The sequence below is a fragment of the Lemur catta genome, chromosome 5 (assembly GCF_020740605.2).
Source record: "Lemur catta isolate mLemCat1 chromosome 5, mLemCat1.pri, whole genome shotgun sequence".
NCBI classification, from domain to species: domain Eukaryota; kingdom Metazoa; phylum Chordata; class Mammalia; order Primates; family Lemuridae; genus Lemur; species Lemur catta.
The window spans coordinates 32,106,767-32,127,159 of record NC_059132.1 but is presented as its reverse complement, the minus strand read 5'-3'; the positions used below and the strand labels follow the sequence as shown (position 1 = coordinate 32,127,159).

The 20,393-nt window shown below is 40.3% G+C and overlaps 1 protein-coding gene across 8 annotated transcripts in view; it reads left to right on the top strand.

Moving 5' to 3' along the window:
• The window catches only part of TSEN2 (tRNA splicing endonuclease subunit 2), a 36,148-nt gene extending 20,533 nt beyond the window's left edge, over nt 1–15,615 (top strand). For all 8 annotated transcript variants that reach the window (XM_045551436.1, XM_045551440.1, XM_045551439.1 and 5 more), the window contains 6 exons: nt 1,340–1,390; nt 3,792–3,930; nt 10,634–10,670; nt 11,196–11,307; nt 13,223–13,312; nt 14,106–15,615. In XM_045551436.1, the coding sequence (XP_045407392.1) occupies nt 1,340–1,390; nt 3,792–3,930; nt 10,634–10,670; nt 11,196–11,307; nt 13,223–13,312; nt 14,106–14,165 (489 nt within the window). In that variant the 3' untranslated portion in view covers nt 14,166–15,615. The remainder of the gene's footprint in view (nt 1–1,339; nt 1,391–3,791; nt 3,931–10,633; nt 10,671–11,195; nt 11,308–13,222; nt 13,313–14,105) is intronic.
• The last annotated feature ends 4,778 nt before the right edge of the window (nt 15,616–20,393 follow it).

The following is a 20,393-nucleotide window of genomic DNA, read 5'->3' as shown; positions in this document are numbered from 1 at the left end:
TACTTCTCAGTTCTGTTTTGGCATATTTCCTTCGAATGAATCACCCATGTTTGGCACACGACCTGTACAGCTTGTATTTTGGTCAGGAACAGGGGCAGCCATTAGAACGGGAGTGGAGGGAATGAGCACAAACGAGATTGATAACACTGTAATATTATGAAGTAGTTTTGACCTTGAGGCCTCCTCCTGCAAGAGCCTTGGGGACCCCAGGATCCCCAGGCCACCCTTTGAGAATTGCTGCTATCAAGAGAAATGTCGTAAAATAGCCAGGCAGAGAATGGCAAGGGGGTGGATTTGGGCAATTTCTGAGGGATCAGAAGGTGTTAGCGCCTACAGCTTATGCTGTTTTGTTCCTGCGTGTGTACTGGGCTGGGGGAGTGGTGGGCAGTGAGGACACATGCTGAGTAAGCATGTTTGTCCAGACCTTGCTGTTGCACAGAGGTGTGACAGGGAGGGGACTGTGTTTCTGCTGCCATGCCACACCTGTGCCTGCTGGCAGCAGCAGCAAGGGCAGAAGCAGAATATTTGTTGTTTGGTTATAAATCCAATCTTTCACCTTCATATGTAAAAAGAAAAGCAGCCCTGTTTTACTACTGGCTACCATTTAGTCACTGCCAGCTACGCACCAGTCTCCTGGGTGTCTGTTCAGTGGTACCCGACAAGCCAAGCACCTGAGTCAGGCAAAGCCAGCAACACGTGGCTCTTTGGATGGTATCAGTATTTGGCAGCATATTTTTATGGGAAAGCTATTTTTAGTTTCATTTAAATGTGATTTTATTCAACTAGGGCTTTCTTTGTCACTCGTCCAGCATCCTCCATATAGTAAAACATGTTATTGTACAATGAAGTCAGTGCAAACACAGAGTTAAAGAAAATCACTTGACAGCAAGGACTACTGAGAAACTCACATTGTTGCCATGTAAGCAAAATCTGCACTGCCCTCTACTTTTCACAGATTGTTTTCTATGTATAGTTAGTTTAATGGTTATTTAATTTTACAGAGGGAAGTCCAATGAGCAGATGTTTCCATTGTTTTAGCCATCAACATCATTCTTCAGTTATGTAGTTTTTAGGGGAAAAAAATACTTTATGGGAAAATTCATTCATACAAGTGGTTTTTTACTGATTTAAGCCAATTTGTAACCTTAATATTTTCTTAGATATTTTTATCTTTGAGATTTGAATGAACCATTTAAGTTAAAAATGACCATTTTGATGATGATTTAAGAAATTAGTTTGTATTTGAGGTGAAGATGGGAAGAGAAATCAATCTGTAAAATAATTTCTCAAGAATGTGAAACTACTTCTAATGAAGATTTTCTGCTTGCTCTGTTTTTAGGCCTTCTTCCTGGTCTATGCCCTGGGATGTCTCAGTATCTACTATGAAAAAGTAAGATGCTTTGTTTAGACACAATCCGCTTAAAATTTCCCTGATGTTAAAAGCAGGTTGAGCTGGGCACAGTGGCTCATGCCTGTACCCAGTGCTTTGGGAGGCTGAGATGGGAGTATTGCTTGAGGCCAGGAGTTTGAGACCAGCCTGGGCAGCATAGCAAGATCCATCCCTACAAATATACACACACACACACACATATATATATTTTTTAGCTGGGTGTCATCTGCGTGCCTGTAGTCCCAGCTACGCAGGAGGCTGAGGCAAGAGGATCACTTGAGTCCAGGACTTCAAGGCTGCAGTTAGCTGGGATCACACCACTGCACCCCAGCCTGGGTGACAGAGCTAGACTGTATCTCAAAAAACAAAGAGCAAATTATACTAATTTGTAATTTGTATAGGATTTAATACAAATGTGTCTACTTCTGCTGAATAAAATAAGAATTGAATTTTTTCTCCAAGTTTTGGCTTTGAGTCCCTGAATTGGGACTGTTTGAGCAAAAGGCAGCCTTGACTCCCTTTAGATTACGTTTCATTCCTAGAGACTAGAAGTGTCATATCTTATACCATATAATGATCAGGAAACCTGTGTCCAGGCAGTGTTAAAAATTAACAAAAATACAAGCTACCAATATTTGGCACCTACTTTGGTAAAGGCTGTGTGTTAGGCACTTTATAAGCAGCATTTCTAATCCTTGCCTCCAGCTGGTAAGAATTTTACAGATAGGCCGGGCACAGTGGCTCACGCCTGTAATCCTAGCACTCTGGGAGGCTGAGGCGGGGGGATCACTCGAGGTCAGGAGTTCGAGACCAGCCTGAGCAAGAGCGAGACCCCGTCTCTACTAAAAATAGAAAAAATTAGTTGGACAGCTAAAAATATATAGAAAAAATTAGCCGGGCATGGTGGCACATGCCTGTAGTCCCAGCTACTCAGGAGGCTGAGGCAGGAGGATCACTTGAGCCCAGGAGTTTGAGGTTGCTGACGCCACAGCACTCTAGCCCGGGCAACAGAGCGAGACTCTGTCTCAAAAAAAAAAAAAGAGAATTTTACGGATAAGGTAGCTGAGACTCAGAGAAAATAAGTAACCCACCCAAGGTCACACAGCCAGTCTGGTTAGAATTAGTACTTAAACGCTCGTCCTGGTAACTCCAGTGCCCGTGATTTTGTATGGTAGTCTGCTGCCTTTAGAAGAAAGGTTGTCACACAAGAGGTTGATACCATGGGTTGCTTCCAGGCAGAGGAGCTGGGGGCTGAGGACATAGGGAAGAGGGAGACGTTTAACTGGATGCTTTTTTGTACTTTTTGAATTTAAAATCATGTGAATATAATACCTATTTAAAATGATTCAAATAAAATTAAAAAGAGAAAGGTAAACAGAACAGTAAGTGGAACAGAGAAAGTGTATTTTATTTTATTTGGTTATTGAGAGCACATAATTTTATCATTCATCAAATTCTAATTGCATAAGTCTCGTTCACGGTATTCCAGTGGTTTGGAAGCGGCTGTCTGCCTGATGGGCAGCTCAGTTTCCCAGATTGTGGCCATTCTCAGCCCTGCCCTGCCTTCTCTCAGTGTGATGGATTATTTTTGTGCCATCAGATAACAAATTCTCTAGTTTCAAAGGCTAAATGGAGGATTTTTGTTTTTGAAACTTTTTACTACAAAATTATTTTTGGCTTTTCTGAATGTGGCCTCACATAGAGTAGCTACTTGTTAAGGGTCCATAAAATGTTGGAACGCACTGTTCTCCTCCAGCTTGGGTGGCTTATTACACTTGAGCCCACGGGCACATTTTAGTTCTTCTGCCTAGAATGTTCTCCCCAGCCCACCGCCACCTCCTCTAATACCCTCTGTCCCCTTTCCCTTGGCTACTTCTCATTCTCAAAGTTGCCTTTTCTAAGTCCTCTGGAGCAGTGCTGTCCAGTAGAAGTATAATGGGAGCCTTGGACGGGAGCCACGTGTATCATTGTAGATTTTTGGGTACTCAACATAAAAAAAGTTTCAAAAAAAGAAAAGCAGATGATGTAAGATGTCTGTAATGAATGGAAAAGAAGAAAAGAAAAGCTGATGAAATTAATTTTAATATATTCATAGTTTATTTACTCTAACATATCTAAAATTATTGAGATAGCTTACATTCTTCTTTTTTTTTTCATGCTAAGTTGGAATTCAGTGTGTGTTTTACACTTAGAGCCCCTTTCAGTTGGGACAAGCCATGGAGGGCCAGCAGCTGCTGCACTGGACAGCACAGGGCTAGGTCTTCTAGGGAAATGCCTCTGTTGGGGGAACTGTATTTTCTTCTTCATTGCTTCAGTTCTACACTTAGTATGGATGTTGGTGCACTGGCTGGATGATGAATGAATACGTGCATAACAATGCCTTTTTTTAAAATAACTTTAGGAGCCTTTAACGATAGTGAAGCTCTGGAAAGCTTTCTCTGTAGTTCAGCCCACATTCAGGACGACCTACATGGCCTACCACTACTTCCGAAGCAAGGGCTGGGTGCCCAAAGTGGGACTCAAGTACGGGACAGATTTATGTAAGTAATTCAACAGGGTTTGCATCAGATTCACCCTAGAAAATCAAACTGGTCATATGTGCTGTTGCCAACTTCTGTGAGAATATGATAACCACTACACTACGGAAACCAGATGCTTTTTGTGAGGGAATGCGTCCTCCTGTGGGCTTAGGTGAGGATATTGGATATTTGGGTTGGGATAGAAGGTAAGTCCAGAAAGAGAACAGGTGGTCTAGGGGGAAAGCCTCGGAATAGAAGCTTACAGCCCCAACTCAGACTTCCCCTCGTTTGCTCTGTAATCTTAGAAAAAGATTCTAAACACCCACCCCCACCTCTCATTAGCCATAAGGTGGTGTGATTTATGGTAGTCCCTGTTTGGGGGGCCTCAGTTGCCTCATCTGCCAAGTGAGAATAATCATATCGTTGTAATAATCACAACTGTCGTTTATTGTGCCAAGCTTTGTACTGTTGTGCATTTATTATCATTCAATCCTTATGGCAGTCCTATGCAATTGATACTCTCGTTATCCTTATTGTCTAATAGGGAGACTGCAGTTTTAAGAGAATAGGTCATTTGTCCATAATTGTTTCCAGGGCCAGAGTTTGCAGAGCTGGGCTTTGAATTCTAGAGCCCAGGCTCTTAGAAACCTTTATACAGTGCTGCTCCCCCGGTCTTAAAGTGAGAGTGTAGACCGAGTAAGTTCTTCATTCAACAGACATTGGGTCTGCTGTAGGCCGGGTACTTTTTGAGGTGTCAGGAATACTGAAGTGAACAAGACAGACACAAAGCTGCCTTCGTGGAGCTTACATTCTGGGAGATGGAGGGCAAACAAGCAAACAAATATATTCTGTAATTTCCAGGATAAGTACTATAAGAAAAATGAAGCAGAGTAAAGGCCTAGAGAATGCAGGAAGCTAAGGTGGGCAGGAAGGGACTCTGAGTAGTTGTGAACACAGTGAGGGAAGGGCTCACGGGACTGGGGGAAGAACGCTCTAGGCAAAGTGAACAGCAAGCACACAGACCCTGAGGCAGGAACAGCATAGAGACTGGTATGTTGAGAACTGAGAGATCCCAGCGGGAGTAATAGGACGCGATGTCTGAGAGTTAGGGTGGGGCCAGATGATGTAGGGCCTGGCAAAGACCTTATTGGAGGTTTTGGGACCAGAAATCTTGGGGAGATTTTGAGCAGAGGAGTGACTTGAATTTAACGACTTAATTTAACAAGACCTTTTGTCTGCTGTCTTACTAGTGACTGAAAAGGGTAAAAATGGAAGCAGAGAGACTGTTAGGGGAGCTGGGCCCGAGCAGCCCCACTGAGAGAATGGATCTGGGATCTGTGGGTAAGAGGAATCAGGGATGACTCCTAGGTACTGCCTTCATGCTTTGGACACATTAAATAAGTCAGTGGAGATACTGAGAAGGTAGGCAGACAACTCAGGAACACAGGAGGCCCTTGAGACAGTTCTGTCCCCAAGGCGGGAGGGGTGGTCATCAGAGCAGCTCGAATGGCTCTGTCTTTGTCACAGAGCAAAGAGATGTCGTCTTCCCGTCTCCTTCTTTGGTTCTTCTAAACCACCTCTTGGCTTATTTTTTTAGTCAAAATATTTTTGTTAACTTTTTTACATTTACATACATAATCCACATTAATCCAAAGTATTTCTGCATGCAGCTGCGAAGAATAGGGGCCTTCTCCTGCATGATTATAATACCATGTAATGCCAGAGAAAAATTAGAATTATTCAATAATATCATCTAAATATGCAGTGCAGCATATTACAGGCATGAGCCACAGTGGCTGATGCCTGTAATCCCAGCACTTTGGGAGGATGTGGCTGAGTTCAAGACCAGCCTGGGCCGGGCGCGGTGGCTCACGCCTGTAATCCTAGCCCTCTGGGAGGCCAAGGTGGGTGGATCGCTCGAGGTCAGGAGTTTGAGACCAGCCTGAGCGAGACCCCGTCTCTACTAAAAATAGAAATAAAAAATTATCTGGACAACTAAAAATATATATAGAAAAAATTAGCCGGGCATGGTGGCGCATGCCTGTAGTCCCAGCTACTCGGGAGGCTGAGGCAGTAGGATTGCTTAAGCCCAGGAGTTTGAGGTTGCTGTGAGCTAGGCTGATGCCACGGCACTCACTCTAGCCCGGGCAACAAAGTGAGACTCTGTCTCAAAAAAAAAAAGGAAAAAAAAGACCAGCCTGGGCAACATGGTGAGACCCCATCTCTACAAAAAATTTTAAAATTAGCTGGATGTGGTTGCGCATGCCTGTAATCCCAGCTACTCAGGAGGCTGAGGTGGGAAGATCGCTTAAGCTTGGGAATTTGAGGTTGCAGTGAGCTATGATGATACCACTGCACTGTAGCCTGGGCAACAGAGTGAGACCCTATCTCAAAAATAAATAAATATAAATTTAAAAATTAAATATCCAGGCCATACTTAAATTTTCTCAGTTATCCCCAAAAATGTCTTTTGTGGCTATTTTGCTTTTGATTTTTTTGATACAAATTCCAGTGAAGATTCATTTATCACATTTGGTGGTTTTAGTTTCCTGGGTTGCCGTAAGAAATTACCACAAGCTGGATGGCTTAAAGTAACAGAAATTTATTCTCTAATGGTTCTAGAGACCAGAATTGTGAAATCAAAGCGTCAGCAGGGCCAGGCTCCTTCCAAAGGCTCTAGGGGAGAATCCATTTCTTTCCTCTGCCAGCTCCTGGTGGCCCTGGGCATTCCTTGGCTTATGGCTGCACCCTCCAGTGTCTGCCTCTGTGGTCACATTGCCGCCTCCTTGTCTGTGTCAAATCCCCCTCTGGCTTTCTCTCGTAAGGACACTTGTCATTGGATTTAGAGCCTACCTGACTGATGATATAATTTCAAGATCCTTAATGATATCTGCAAAGACCCTTTTTCCAAATAAGGTCACATTCACAGTTCCAGGTAGTAGGACATATCTTTCAGGAGGCTGCCATTAAACCCACTGCAGTCTCTTTTAATCTAAAATAGTCCCAGCCACTTGGGAGGCTGAGGCAGGAGGCTTGTTTGAACCCCGGAGTTCAAGGCTGCTGTGCATGATGATTGTGCCTGTGAATGGCTGCTGCACTCCAGCCTTGGCAATGCAGCAACACCCTGTCGCTAAAAAAAATAAAATAATCCCTCTATATTCTTGTTTTGTTGTTTTTTTTTTTTTCTTCATAACATTGACTTTTTTGGAAGAGACTTACAGGATGTTCCCCATTCTGCATATGCCTGATCGGTCCTCATGATCAGACTCAATCAAGCTCAGTGATCTTTTGGCACACATAGATGATGTGTGTGCTGGTTAGGAGGTACATGATGTCAGGTTGTCCTACTGTCGATACTAAGTTTGATCATCTGACTAAGGTGGTTATTATCGATATCTGTTGTAAAATTACATTTTTTTCTCTTAAGTAAGCTGTAGAGTGATGTTGTAAATAGCTGGTTTCCCAATAATTATAATGGTTGTCTGAATTAATTATCGTACTAATCATCATTTTCTAATTCTATCATTCCTTCCACATCTCTGTCTGTTATTCATCTGTAAGAAAGAGCTTTTCCTTGTTCTTTCAGACCTTATTTTATCTATTTATTTACTTTTTAGAAATGAGGTCTCACTACGTTGCCCAGGCTGGATCTGAATTAGACTCAAGCAATCTTCGGCCCCCTGAGTAGCTGGGATTGTAAGCTCACACAACCGCACCGGCTCAGACCTTATTTTAAATCCCGCGCCTTTCTCAGACTTTTGAAGTTTTCATCTTTCTACTTAGGCACTTTTGTAAAACAATTCCATTTTTCCCCCTTACTGCACTATCATTATACAGTCACATGCCACATAACAATGTTTTGGTCAATGATGGACCGCATACACGATGGTGGTCCCATAAGATTGTAATGGAGCTGGAGGAACTGAAAAGTTCCTATTGCCTAGTGAGGTGGTAGCCATCATAACGTCTTAGTCCAGCATTACTCAGGTGTTTGTGGTGATGCTTTTAAACAGTTGTATAAAAGTCTAACACATACAGTCATGTACAGACCAGTGGTCCCCAGCCTTTTTGGCACCAGGGACTGGTTTCATGGAAGACAATTTTTCCATGGGTTGGGGGTGGGGGGCCCGGTTTCAGGATGATTGAAGCGCATTACATTTATTGTGCAGTCACACCTCTCTGCTAATGATAATCTGTATTTGCATCCACTCCCCAGCGCCTCAGGTTCAGCTCACGTCATCAGGCATTAGATTCTCATAAGGACAGCACAACCTAGATCCCGTGCATGCGCAGTTTACAGTAGGGTTTGTGCTCCTATGAGAATCTGACACCACCGCTGATCTGACAGGAGGCGGAGCTTATGTGTATCATGTTTGCACAATGATGAAATCACCTGGTGATGCATTTCTCAGAATGTATCCCAATATTAAGTAATGCACGACTATAATTACCATCGTTATAGGTAACTTTTTCAGTGTTTACTGTATGCCAGACACTGTACTAATACTTCTGCCTTCATTATAACCCCATTTTTCCTTGAGGTGCAATAAATTGAGGTGCAGAGAGTTGCCACTTGGTCTTGGGATTACTGACACTTGAACTTGGGCCTGGCTGATGCCAGTGTTCGTGCTTTAACTTCTAAGCTATGCCATTGTCATAGTCCATCATCAGAAATTACCTGACTTGTGGATGTGAGCCGCTTCCCAGCTGTGTAATGCTCCGGATGCATATTGGATTAAAGATGTGTATTTGATCACAAGTGATGACATTTGAGGGCTAGAAAATATCTTAATTTCCCCTCATGTCTTCATTTTAGAATTTTGGAAACTGAGGCTCAGAGAAGCTAATAACTTGCCTAAAGACACACAACTTTTAAAGACAGAGATTGGGCAGGAAACAAAACTCGTGAGTTCGCTTTCATTCAAGTATGTGGTTTCCTTCCTCTACACTGCATCTTAGAAAGTTGGGAATTGTGGCCGGGCACAGTGGCTCACGCCTGTAATCCTAGCACTCTGGGAGACCGAGGCAGAAGGATTGCTTGAGGTCAGGAGTTTGAGACCAGCCTGAGCAAGAGTGAGACCCCATCTCTACTAAAAATAGAAAAAATTAGCTGGGCAACTAAAAACAGAAACAAACAAAAAAAATAGTGGGCATGGTGGCACGCACCTGCAGTCCCAGCTACTTGGGAAGCTGAGGCAGGAGGATCACTTGAGCCCAGGAGTTTGAGGTTGCTGTGAGCTAGGCTGATGCCACGGCATTCTAGCCTGGGCAACAGAGCAAAATTCTGTCTCCAAAAAAAAAAAAAGGTTGGGAATTGTATGTTTGGGTATTTTCTTAAATTTGTGCCACAGTGAATTTGAGCTGACTTGCCAAATACTTTAAATACAATTTAAATAGGAAATAGAATAAGTAAGGAAATGCAAGTGTGGAAAATATAGACTAGCAAAAAAAGACTAAGGGAAGGGTTACTATGTTGTCCTTGGGGTCCTATGCTGTTTCTAAAATCATGCTACAAATTTGGCACTGAGAAGCCTGAGCCAAAGGGAAATGTGATTAGCTACAGGATTGATATGTCCAAAAGGAAAATGATACCAATTCCTCAAGGGAAACAAAACTTTTCCTTGAACTTTTCTGTTTTGGTTTAGCACAAAGGACAGCTAAGAGCTTACAGATGTGATCATGTGTTAGTTATGGTAATTCCCACAGCTATAGTTACATATAAACCCCAAATCTCAGGGGCTTAACAGAGTTCATTTTTTGTTCATGTGAGATGAAAAATCTGTGTCTCTGGTGGGCAGCAGATCACCTCTGAAAGGTGCTTCAGGAACCCAGGCTTCTTTCTTTTGACTCATGGTCTTCAACATGTGGCTTCCAAGGTCACCTTCAAAAAGGAACAAGCACAGGCTTTGTACACAGGAGGGTTTTATGGGCCAACCTGGTAGTGTCACATAACACACAGCTATGCCTGCTGCTTGGGAGACTGAGAGATGTAATTGGCCACATGCCCAGGAGGAGGAAGTGGTGAATTTAGTAAGCAGGTGACTAGTCTCTGCCACAGATCATGTGCCACCGAAGTGCTCCCCGTAAAGATCCAGAGTCCCTGGCCCCAGGCTCCATCAAGCGGCTCTTCTAGACCTCCACAGACTGAAGTGACCCACCTCCTTCAAGTCCCCAAGAGCAGAGCAGACTGATACCTGAATGGTGTGTATGGTTATGTGACTTTTTTTTTTTTTTTAACCCACTTGACTTTGAATTTCTTAAAAATAGTCGTGAGCCTTGTTCATCTCTAGCATCAACACCCATCACAGTACTCAGCCAGAGTAGCCGCTTGGACGCTTTGAATTACATTGATTTGAAATGAGTAACAAAATGTTGGTCGGCATCATATGAACTTCACTCTTGAGGTAATTCACACTCTTACCCTGGAGAGTGTGAGGCAGGAGACAAGACAGGCATCACTTGTACCTGACTTTGGAATTCATTTGTACGTTGGGACAAGAATGTTAGGGTCTTGGCAACAGATTTGCTTTACTAATTGCACTTTGTTCCAGGGAAAAAAGTAGATTGGATTTTAAAAATAGACCACAGGGCATATTGCAGATTATCTTCACACAGGTGATTGGATGTTTGCCTCCCTTTGGAGAAGAAAAAAAATAAGTAATACAGTAAGTTTTTGATTTTGCGTGGTTATACATTTTCTTCTTTTTTCTTTTCTTCTTCACAGTGCTGTATCGGAAAGGCCCTCCATTTTACCATGCAAGGTTTGGAGTGATTTTTAAATAAATCAGTGGCTTAAAGGGACACGGGGAAATTTCTGGCTTTCTATTTGATTTTCGGTGCCGTAGAAATAGAAGTCATGTTCCTCCTGGGCTGACAGGGGTGGATGCTATATGCCCGTGCCTAATCCACTAACATTGTCAGTCTATACGTAGGATGATATATACAGGTTATGATAATATGTGTTTTAGTGTTAAACATTGAGTTAATCTATGTAGTAATTATTCATCTTAATTTCTGTGGGTATTAGTGTCTAAACAGTTAAGTGAATTTACAGCTTTCATGTTGGGAAAAATATTTCTGTTCCTTTTTGTTAACTAAGTGTTGAAATCAGGCTGACAGTTTATAACTTAAAATATGAATTTTGTATTAATATTTTCTCAATAGCAGTCTAGGGGATTTTAGATCGGTCGATAATAAATTTCATTCCTATATCTTCTTGGCAAGACAAACAGTGGTCTTTTTAAACAGACTGATTTCATGCTTTTTATTTTTCCTATGTTTTCCAGTTACTCTGTCATTATCGAGCTAGTTGATGACCATTTTGAAGGCTCTCTCCGCAGACCTTTCAGTTGGAAGTCACTGGCTGCCTTGAGCAGAGTTTCAGTTAATGTCTCTAAGGTAGTATACACCAGCTGTGGCATTCAAGTGTCACTGAAATGGTTCAATTTCCTTTTTGCTTTTTTTGCCTTAAATAGTATCAAGAGTCATTTGTAGAAACTTCATAGTGTTCCTGCCAGTGAAGTTTTAGAGGATTTGGGGTCTTCCATACCCTTCTCTGCTAGCTCAATAGGGCTGGAAGTTGTCCCCCCCCCCCCCCATTATGTTTCAGTGTTTCCTCCCTCCCAACAACTGGTTCTGAGCTCTGGTGACTGAGCTTTGGAGGTTCCCGTGATCTGATCAAAATAGGAATTGCCCTGCTCTCCAGGGCTGTCACTGCTGCATGGGCCTCTCTTGTTGCAATTTAACGTGCACGTTCACAAAGGAGCCAAAACACTGTCGATGCATTTCCAAGTTTGCAGATCTGGAAGGGACTTAATATTTGTGGGTAACACTTTTTTTCCTCACCACCCTGTTGTTATGCCCATACTAAGGATGAGGATTTTTTTTTTTCTTTTTTCTTTTTTCTTTTTTTTTTTTAGAGACAGAGTGTTACTCTCTTGCTCTGGCTAGAATGCAGTGGCATCATCATAGCTCACTGCAGCCTCAAACTCGTGGACTCAAGTGATCCTCCTGCCTCAACCTCTTAAGTAGCTGGGACTACAGGTGCATGCCACTATGCCTAGCTATTTATTTATTTATTTATTTATTTTTGCCTATAGAGATGGGTTTTCTGTAGAGATGGGGTCTCGTTCTTGTTCAGGCTGGTCTCGAACTCCTGAGCTCAAGCAATCCTCCTGCCTTGGCCTCCCAGAGTACTAAGGTTACAGGCATGAGCCACCTCGCCTGGCCAGGATGAGGAATTGAAGGTGCAGAGATCCAAGATCATGCAGCCCATGTACAGAACGGGGATTCATACCCTCAGCCATCGGCTTCCCAACTTATGTTCCTCTACATCCTGTTGCAATCAAAGATAAGAGGGACATTTCATCTTACACTGTGACTATTCAGAATGAAAGCTGTGTGTGTTCTCATTACTCATTGATTTGCTGGCTGAAAACCAATTGTGGGCACCCTCCCATTTTGTCCCACTGCCTCTGGAGGTGAGATAGGAGGTGAGGCCAGCAGGGCCTGTAGGGCCAGAAGTGACTGCCCTTGAGCACAGGTTAAGTTGCCTTGGTCCTATAGAAAATAGGCAGCCTGAGCAACATAGCAAGGCCCCGTGTCTACAAAAAATAGAAAAATTAGCTGGGAGTGGTGGCAACCACCTATAGTCCTAGCTACTTGGGAGGCTGAGGCAGGAGGATGACTTGAGCCCAGGAATTTGAGGTTACAGTGACCTGTGATGACACCACTGCACTCTAGCCCAGGTGACACCAAGACCCTGTCTCAAAAAAAAAAAAAAAATAGCCTATACTGTTTTTTAATGTCCATTTTATGGGACTTGTAGCATATATTTAGTAAGTCCTCACTTCACATTGTCGATAGGTTCTTGGAAACTATGGCTTTTAAGCAACACACCATATAGCAAAACCAGGTTTTTCCTTATCGATGTTATAAGGAAACAGCATTGAAGGGAAAGAAGTTATTTGAGGGTCTGCTATACATCATTTACTTAAAAGTGGCAGTTTCCAAGAACCTATCAACAGCTTTAAATGAGCATTTACTGTATTTAGTATTTAAAATGCTGTGTTTATAATCAGTATATTTGCTTTATTTGCGTTCTCTTGCCGTGTCAATGATTACTAAATGGCAAGTCCTCAGTCGAGAACGTGAGCTCCAGGTATAATGTTCCCAGGAGGACACTACTGTCCTCTGTGAGTTTCCAGGAGCACACAGGGAGAGGGAGTGGAGGTTGCCTGCATTTCCTGCTGATGCACCCAAATTTGTCCTGTTGTTTTGTAGGATACAGAAATGGTTTTTTATTTCTCAATAGGAACTTATGCTGTGCTATTTGATTAAACCCTCTACCATGACTGACAAAGAAATGGAGTCACCAGAATGTATGAAAAGAATTAAAGTTCAGGTAGGTAAACACAGAGACAAATTCACATCATCCCAAAGATGATACTGTATCTTCTGGAACATGTGGTCCCAAGAAAATAAATGAAGACAGTCTTGCCTTGGTAACAGAAAGCCTTTGCAGACTCTTTAAGCCTGTCTCTCTCACCTTTTCCTCACTACACCCATGGGACGCTGTTCCTTAATTCCCTGTTGCTTTACCTGTGGTGTCCCCATCACTCAGCTGAAACTGCTCTCACAGACATCCTGTGACCTCCTGTCAGGCTTCAGGGCTTCAGTATTGAACAGAGTGTCCTCCTGTCTTGGCTGATTTCTCTCTGCTGGGGCTGCCAAGTTCATTGTCCAGTCGTGCAGTATTTGTTGACATTTCTGCACCCCTTGCCCCGCATGTAGAGCCTTGGCCTTGTCTTTGGCTCTTCCCCCTCCCCCTCTTCCCCTCCCCCTCTCTCTTCTTCTGTCTTTCTCTCCCTCTCTCTCTCTCTCCCTCCTTGATCACACCACCCAGCCCACTACAGACCTGCCGATCTGTCTCCAGGTCCTCGGGGCCTCCTCCCTTCACTTGGTCCTGCTCATCTCCACTAGATTAGTTTTTCATAAAATGCCAATCAGAATCCATCTCTCCCTTCTCAGTGCCTGGCACACATGTAGCAACACCATCACAGACCTAGTTCTAATGTTCAGTACTAGCTTTCATACTAGTACGCCTATTCCTGAAATGTGCTAGATGTCAAATGCTTGGAATGTTCTTATATTGCTGTTTTTGAAGTACAGTCACCTTTTGTTTTGATTGGTTGCAGGAGGTGATTCTAAGTCGATGGGTTTCATCACGAGAGAGGAGTGATCAAGATGAGCTTTAAAAGTTCAACCTCAGATTTCTAGTTTCACCAGCAACTATTGCATCTCCTATAACATGCCACATTCAGGGCTAGGTAAAAAATCTTTTTACTGTAATCACCCATTAATTTGAAAGTTTTAAAAGGCATCTCGCTCCCAGCGCCAGAAAACTGTCAATGTTTTAAAAGACAAAATTACATGGAGAAGGAGAAAGAGCCTTGTGCTGTCCTTGACTTGGTCACTAGCTCTGACTGATTCTGTGCTTCATGCCTCTGGCCTCAGTCTGTGTCCTCACCCAGTCACCAGGGAGGCTGGACTAGATGAGTCCCCAGAGGACTCTTCCAGCAACCAGGAAATTTATTCTCTGATTTTACCTGAAAGTGGTAATAGTTTACATTTATATAGTAGAGTTTATAAAGCCCTTTCCTGCGCAGGTATCCCTCGTTACCCATGTCTAATCTGTTCCTGAAAGAGTGTTAGCAGATTTGGGGATTGCAGGATCCTATGTTCCATTATTTTAGATGGAAAAAATGGTTATGTGTTTCAGCTTATCCAAGAAATTCAACCAATAACTCAAACATTTAAAAATCCCTGCAGAGCTCTTCAAACTGTGGTCACGATTGGCTCCCAAAAGGCTGGAATTAAATTTAGTCATTCCACAATGTATACGTACTTCAAAACAGCATGGTGTACACAATAAATATGTATAATTTCATCTGTCAGTTTTAAAAAAATCCTTTTAATATCTGTCAAGGATTTCTGTATCATAGAAAGCCTTTAAAACACCAATTGCGTATTTATGTAATTCTCAGTGAACTCATTGGTAGGCACATTTTGTACAGAACACAAAATTTTGTACAATATTAGATAAAAATTATATCTTTTTTTAGTGAACTGGTTATGAAATAAAAAGCAATAAAATGTTTGGAGACACATAATGAAAGCAATTATCATTTAGCAAAATATAATAGAGCCTTTTTGTGGCTCTTTAAGGTTTATTTCATCTTTGAGAGATATTTCTATGAGTTAGAAATAGGAATAGAATTAGCAATAAACAATAATAAATTCAAAAACGATCCTTAGAATTAATTCATGTACATACAATAATTAAAGCTTGAACCTCTTACTATGTCTGCATGTATAAAACATGCTGGGGAATTTTACATTATCTTATGCAGTTGGTACAATGTAAATGTACCTTTTCATATAGGTTCTATTCACTAATATATCACTTTTGTTAAATTTACTTCTCTGTGTATAGTCTCTCTGATCTGTCAGTATTCTTAATGGAGTCAGATGTCAGTCTGGAGGAACTAGGGTTAGGTATGCATTAAAAATATTCCACAGTTACAAATTAAACTTCTAAAAATTTATTGATATTTATTCAGATAAGAAATAACTACCTTTAATTGTTCATCTTCTTTAAGTCCATCTCAATCCTTTCTCAATAAAATCATGGTTTTTCTGCAAGAATCTGTGAGGTATTGTCACACATATAATTTGATTTCAATCTCACGGCAGCTCATTTTGCATGTTATAATTATCTTTATTTCTCAGATGAAGAAGCTATGACTCAGGTGAAGAATTTAACTCAATATAACAGAGCTAGAAGTGGTCAAAACTGGGATTGGTACCCAGTTCTTTAAACTATGTCACATTAATCTAATTAATACTTGAATTAAAATCTGAAATGTTATTTCTGTTGCACAACCTCATGGAAATAACAACAAGATACACAAAAAAACAAATAACAGAATGCCTCATACGGAAGCCTCATAGGTGATTTCACATGCTATTCTATTGCTATATGTATCCATAATTAGCTGCTTCTGTGCAGTAATTTATAAAATTGTTTGGGAGTTTGTTTACTGAGGAATAAAGGAAGTTAGAATCTTTGGATAAGAAAATTGAAAAGTAACTAAGTTAATAGCAAGACTCTTAAGACTGGAGTGAACCTTATAAATAGGTATTTCAGCATTCTAATTTCCAGATGAGAAAACTGAAATCCAGAACATAAAAAGAGATTTTTTTTTTTTTATTTCAGCTCATCATGGGGGTACATAAGTTCAGGTTATATACATTGTCCTTGTCCCGCCCATCCCCCTGAGTCAGAGCCTCAAGCGTGTCCATTCTCCAGACAGTGCACCTGTCACTGACCATGTAGTCATACCTCCATCCCCTCCGCCCCCCCACCTCCCCGAGTCAGCACCTTCAAGCATGACCACTCCCCAGAGGGTGTGCAATGCACTCATCATGTAGACATACACCCATCCCCTCCCCCCGCCCCCCATCTCAGTCTGATATCCAATTGGTATCCTTCCCCGATGTGCTTTTAGGTGATGATCAGGGAAACCTGGTAGATTCATAGCAAATAGGAAAACACCATGCCATGTAGTCGTCAGACTGACCAAAATATCCACTAAAGAGATTTTTTTTTTAAAAGAGAGAGAGCATAGCACTTCAGTCCTGTTGAGGCATCAGCCACCCAGGCCCAGCTGTGATACAGAACTATTAACCTTAGACTAAGAACCCCTGAGGGAGATCTATAAGTGATTTTACATTATCAACTGCTCTAGTAAGGTAAAATCTAATATTATAAGGCCAAGTCTTTCTTGGGTTGTTATATATTAAGATAGAAATAGTGAGGGCAAACATCGTATTGCAAAAGAAAATTCTCAGGAATTAATATGACAACTGCAGAAAGATTTATATGGAAGAATATTTGATCATTAATTAGGCAAGAAGTGTAAACCATCTAAATTTCTAACACTAAGCAACTGGCTAAATATATCACAGTCCCATTCATAGAATCAAACACTATATGACCCTAAAAATGATTATGTAGATTTCTAGTAATTGACATGGAAAGACGATGTGCCATGAAAGAAAAAACAAGAGAAAGAAAGGAAAAAAGGTGGTTACAAAATAGTCTGCTAGTATAATTTATTTTAGATACCTTTACATGTAATTTGAATTTCAAAACAGCCTAGAACTATTTAATATGTACACCAAAATATCACTGTACTTCTAAGAGGTTTGATTACAGATTATAATTTTCTTTTCTGTATTTGCATTGTAAAATTCTTTGCACTGAAAATGTCTTTCTTGTAAAGAAAAAACTTCAAATAAAATAGGAGGTCAAACTTATTTATCTTGTTGGAGGGGTAGGAAAGGAGGTAGGAAAAGAAAAATGAGTTGGCCAAAATCAGTAGTGAAGAGGGGTGCAGCTGCTAACCTATTTATTAAGAAAGTGCTAAGTGAAATCTAGGCAAAGAAAGCAGGGAGGTCAGAGTTAAAGCATGGGTAGCTTTAAAGTGAAACTGGGGGGAGGCATCACATTGCGTAACTTCAAATTATATTACAAGGCTATGGTAACCAAAACAGCATGGTACTGATATAAAAATAGACACAGATCAATTCAACAGAACAGAGAACCAAGAAATAAAGCCACATACTTACAGCCATTCTTTGTGTCAACTTATCTTTGACAAAGTTAACAGGAACATACACTGGGGAAAGGACACCCTTTTTAATATACAATTGCAAAGATGGGCAAACAACTCAAGTGTCCATCAATTAATGAGTGGATTTTTCCAATCATAAAAAAATCATTAAAATATTGCACAAGTGAAATGTGGTATGTGTACACCATGGAGTACTACTCAGCCATAAAAGACGAATTAATGCCTTTTGCAACAATCTGGATGGAACTGGAGATCCTTGTCCTAAGTGAAGTATCACAAGAATGGAAAATAAAACACCACATTTGCTCATTACTAAATTGAAACTAACCAATGAACACACAAGTGCACAGAGGGAAGTGAAATTCAATGTAAAGAAACCAAGGAGGAGGGGAGCAGAGCGAGGGGAATAATCCAACCTAATGGGTACTATGAATGCTATTTGGGTGACAGGCACACTTATAGCCAGGACTCAGGCATTACAAGAATGATTCATATAACCTAAAACATTTGTACCTCCTTAATATTCCAAAATAAAAAAATGAAAGTGTGACATTTGTTTAGATAAAGATATGTTAAAGAAAACAAAGGAGGCTAATCACAAATATATTAGATTAAAATTATTACATTATGAAATAAACATTTTACAGTCATTTTCATTCATAATAGTGTAATAAAGCTGGAGTTTAATAAGCAAATAAGCTAACAAAGTAAGCTTTAAATGTTCTCACCAAAAAAATGACAACTATGTGAGGTAATGCATATGTTAATTAGTTCAATTTAGCCATGCCACAATATATATATATTTCAAAACATGTTGTATACAATGAATATTCTATATACAATTTTATATGTTAGTTAAAAAATAAAACATTTAAAAATTAAAAAAATAATAAATTGAGAACTTAAACAAAAATAAGCTTCAACTTATGAGGTAATTACAACTACAATCTCAAATTATATAGAAAATAAAAACGTCCTTGTGTCACAGGTAAGGTAAAATTAATTCCAGATGAATTAAACATATACATGAAGGAATAAAACATGTAATCATTAAAATATTGCATAAGTAAAAACTAATCTTTTATGCAAGAAAAACACTTAAAGCAATATACCAGATGAGAAAACATATGAGAATGTATTGGTAGAATTTCCTAGAACATTTTTAAAAAATCTATACATATAAAAATATATTAAAAGGATTATAAATTTAAAAGTACATTTTACATCACAGTAAAACATAAATTACTGTTCTCAGTTTGTAAAACTTCAGAAGAATCAATAAAATAAAGATTCTTACCTCAAAAGAAAGAAATGAATAAAGATCCTGAAAAGCTAATTTACAAAAGGTGATATACACATGAAATATCAAAGTGTTTACTCATGGTTGTAAAAAGCAATGAAAATCATGACAGCAATAAAATCTTATTATCACTTGTACAACTGAGTAATAATTATGTATGGTAAGTATTTCTTTGGGGAAAAGCCTCCCTAAAACTCAAATCTAAACAATTAAGAAAGTTTGGGAATTGGGATGTTTTAAACCGCCGTACAAAGATGGTGACTGAGAGAGTGATGTTATTGGGAGAGCACAAACATGTGAGGAACATTCTGGATTCTGACCAATTGCAGGTTGAAAGCAAGCAGTTGTGTCTGTCTGTCAATCACTGGTGAGGGGAAAGCCTAAGCCTTCTTTCCTCTTAGGTATAAACATCAGTTCCAGGCATACATGGGCTTCTCTCAGGAGGGTTCCAATAAGAAACATACATGGTGATATGTGCATGCATGTGACGAACGTTCCATTGGTCTCTTCCTGTTGTTTTTCTGCTCATCAAGGGAACCTAAAAACCCAAGAGCAATCCCCTCCCCTGAGACACAAATCAAGTTAAGCTCCTACCCATGTTAGTTTCGTTTCCTACACTTCAACTTGTTTGTTCTTAACTAGAAATGGACCACTCACTCTATCGCAACACTGTGTATGTGTTCTTTGAAGCTAGTGCCTGTAAATAGCATGTGGAGAGTAAAGAATTTTGGGGACCAGGTATATGTTACTATTGAAATGATTCACATACTGTAAGGTGAGTTCTTAGGTAGATGTAGCTTCCTCTGCTTTTGTTCTTTCATCTCAAACCTCTATTGACAGCTAAGATCCTTGGGAATTGTTAGACATTCTTTCTGAAATCAATAACCTAGATAGATAAATAGAGAGAGAGATAAATGATAATTGAGAGCATACAAATAGAGACTAGATTGCTACTCATGCATATTCAAGTAAAACATGAATGCTCTTCATTGAGGCTCCTGCCTTAAGTCTCAGACTACCTTGGACTTCACTTTATGGAAATTTTCATATTTTATCAAATCCGATTATAAATCTATTCTGGAGCTTTGGTCCTCCTGATACAGTAGAAATTTCAGAGTTATATTTGTTCCACTTTTGGAACTCTGATATCCATGTTGGTGATTATAAGAATTCAATCTCTGCTATTTATTAATATTCACATAATTGAAAAATATAGCCTTCATGTAACTTAAGCCACATTTGCCAGGGGTAGAATAACATTTTATCTTGGCTTTGCTAAGAGCAGACATCCTGGTTTCTCTTGTTCTGGTGAACCAGTTTCACATTCTTTTCTCACTGAGCAAACAGTAACAATCCTGAAGTAAGAAAACACTTTGTGTTTAGGCAAAAACCTCATTTCTGCCTCAACTTCAATGGTACATAATCTCGAGTTTTCTTGACAATAAGCCAACATAGTCACCATCCACTTTTCCTGTCTCAGATCATAG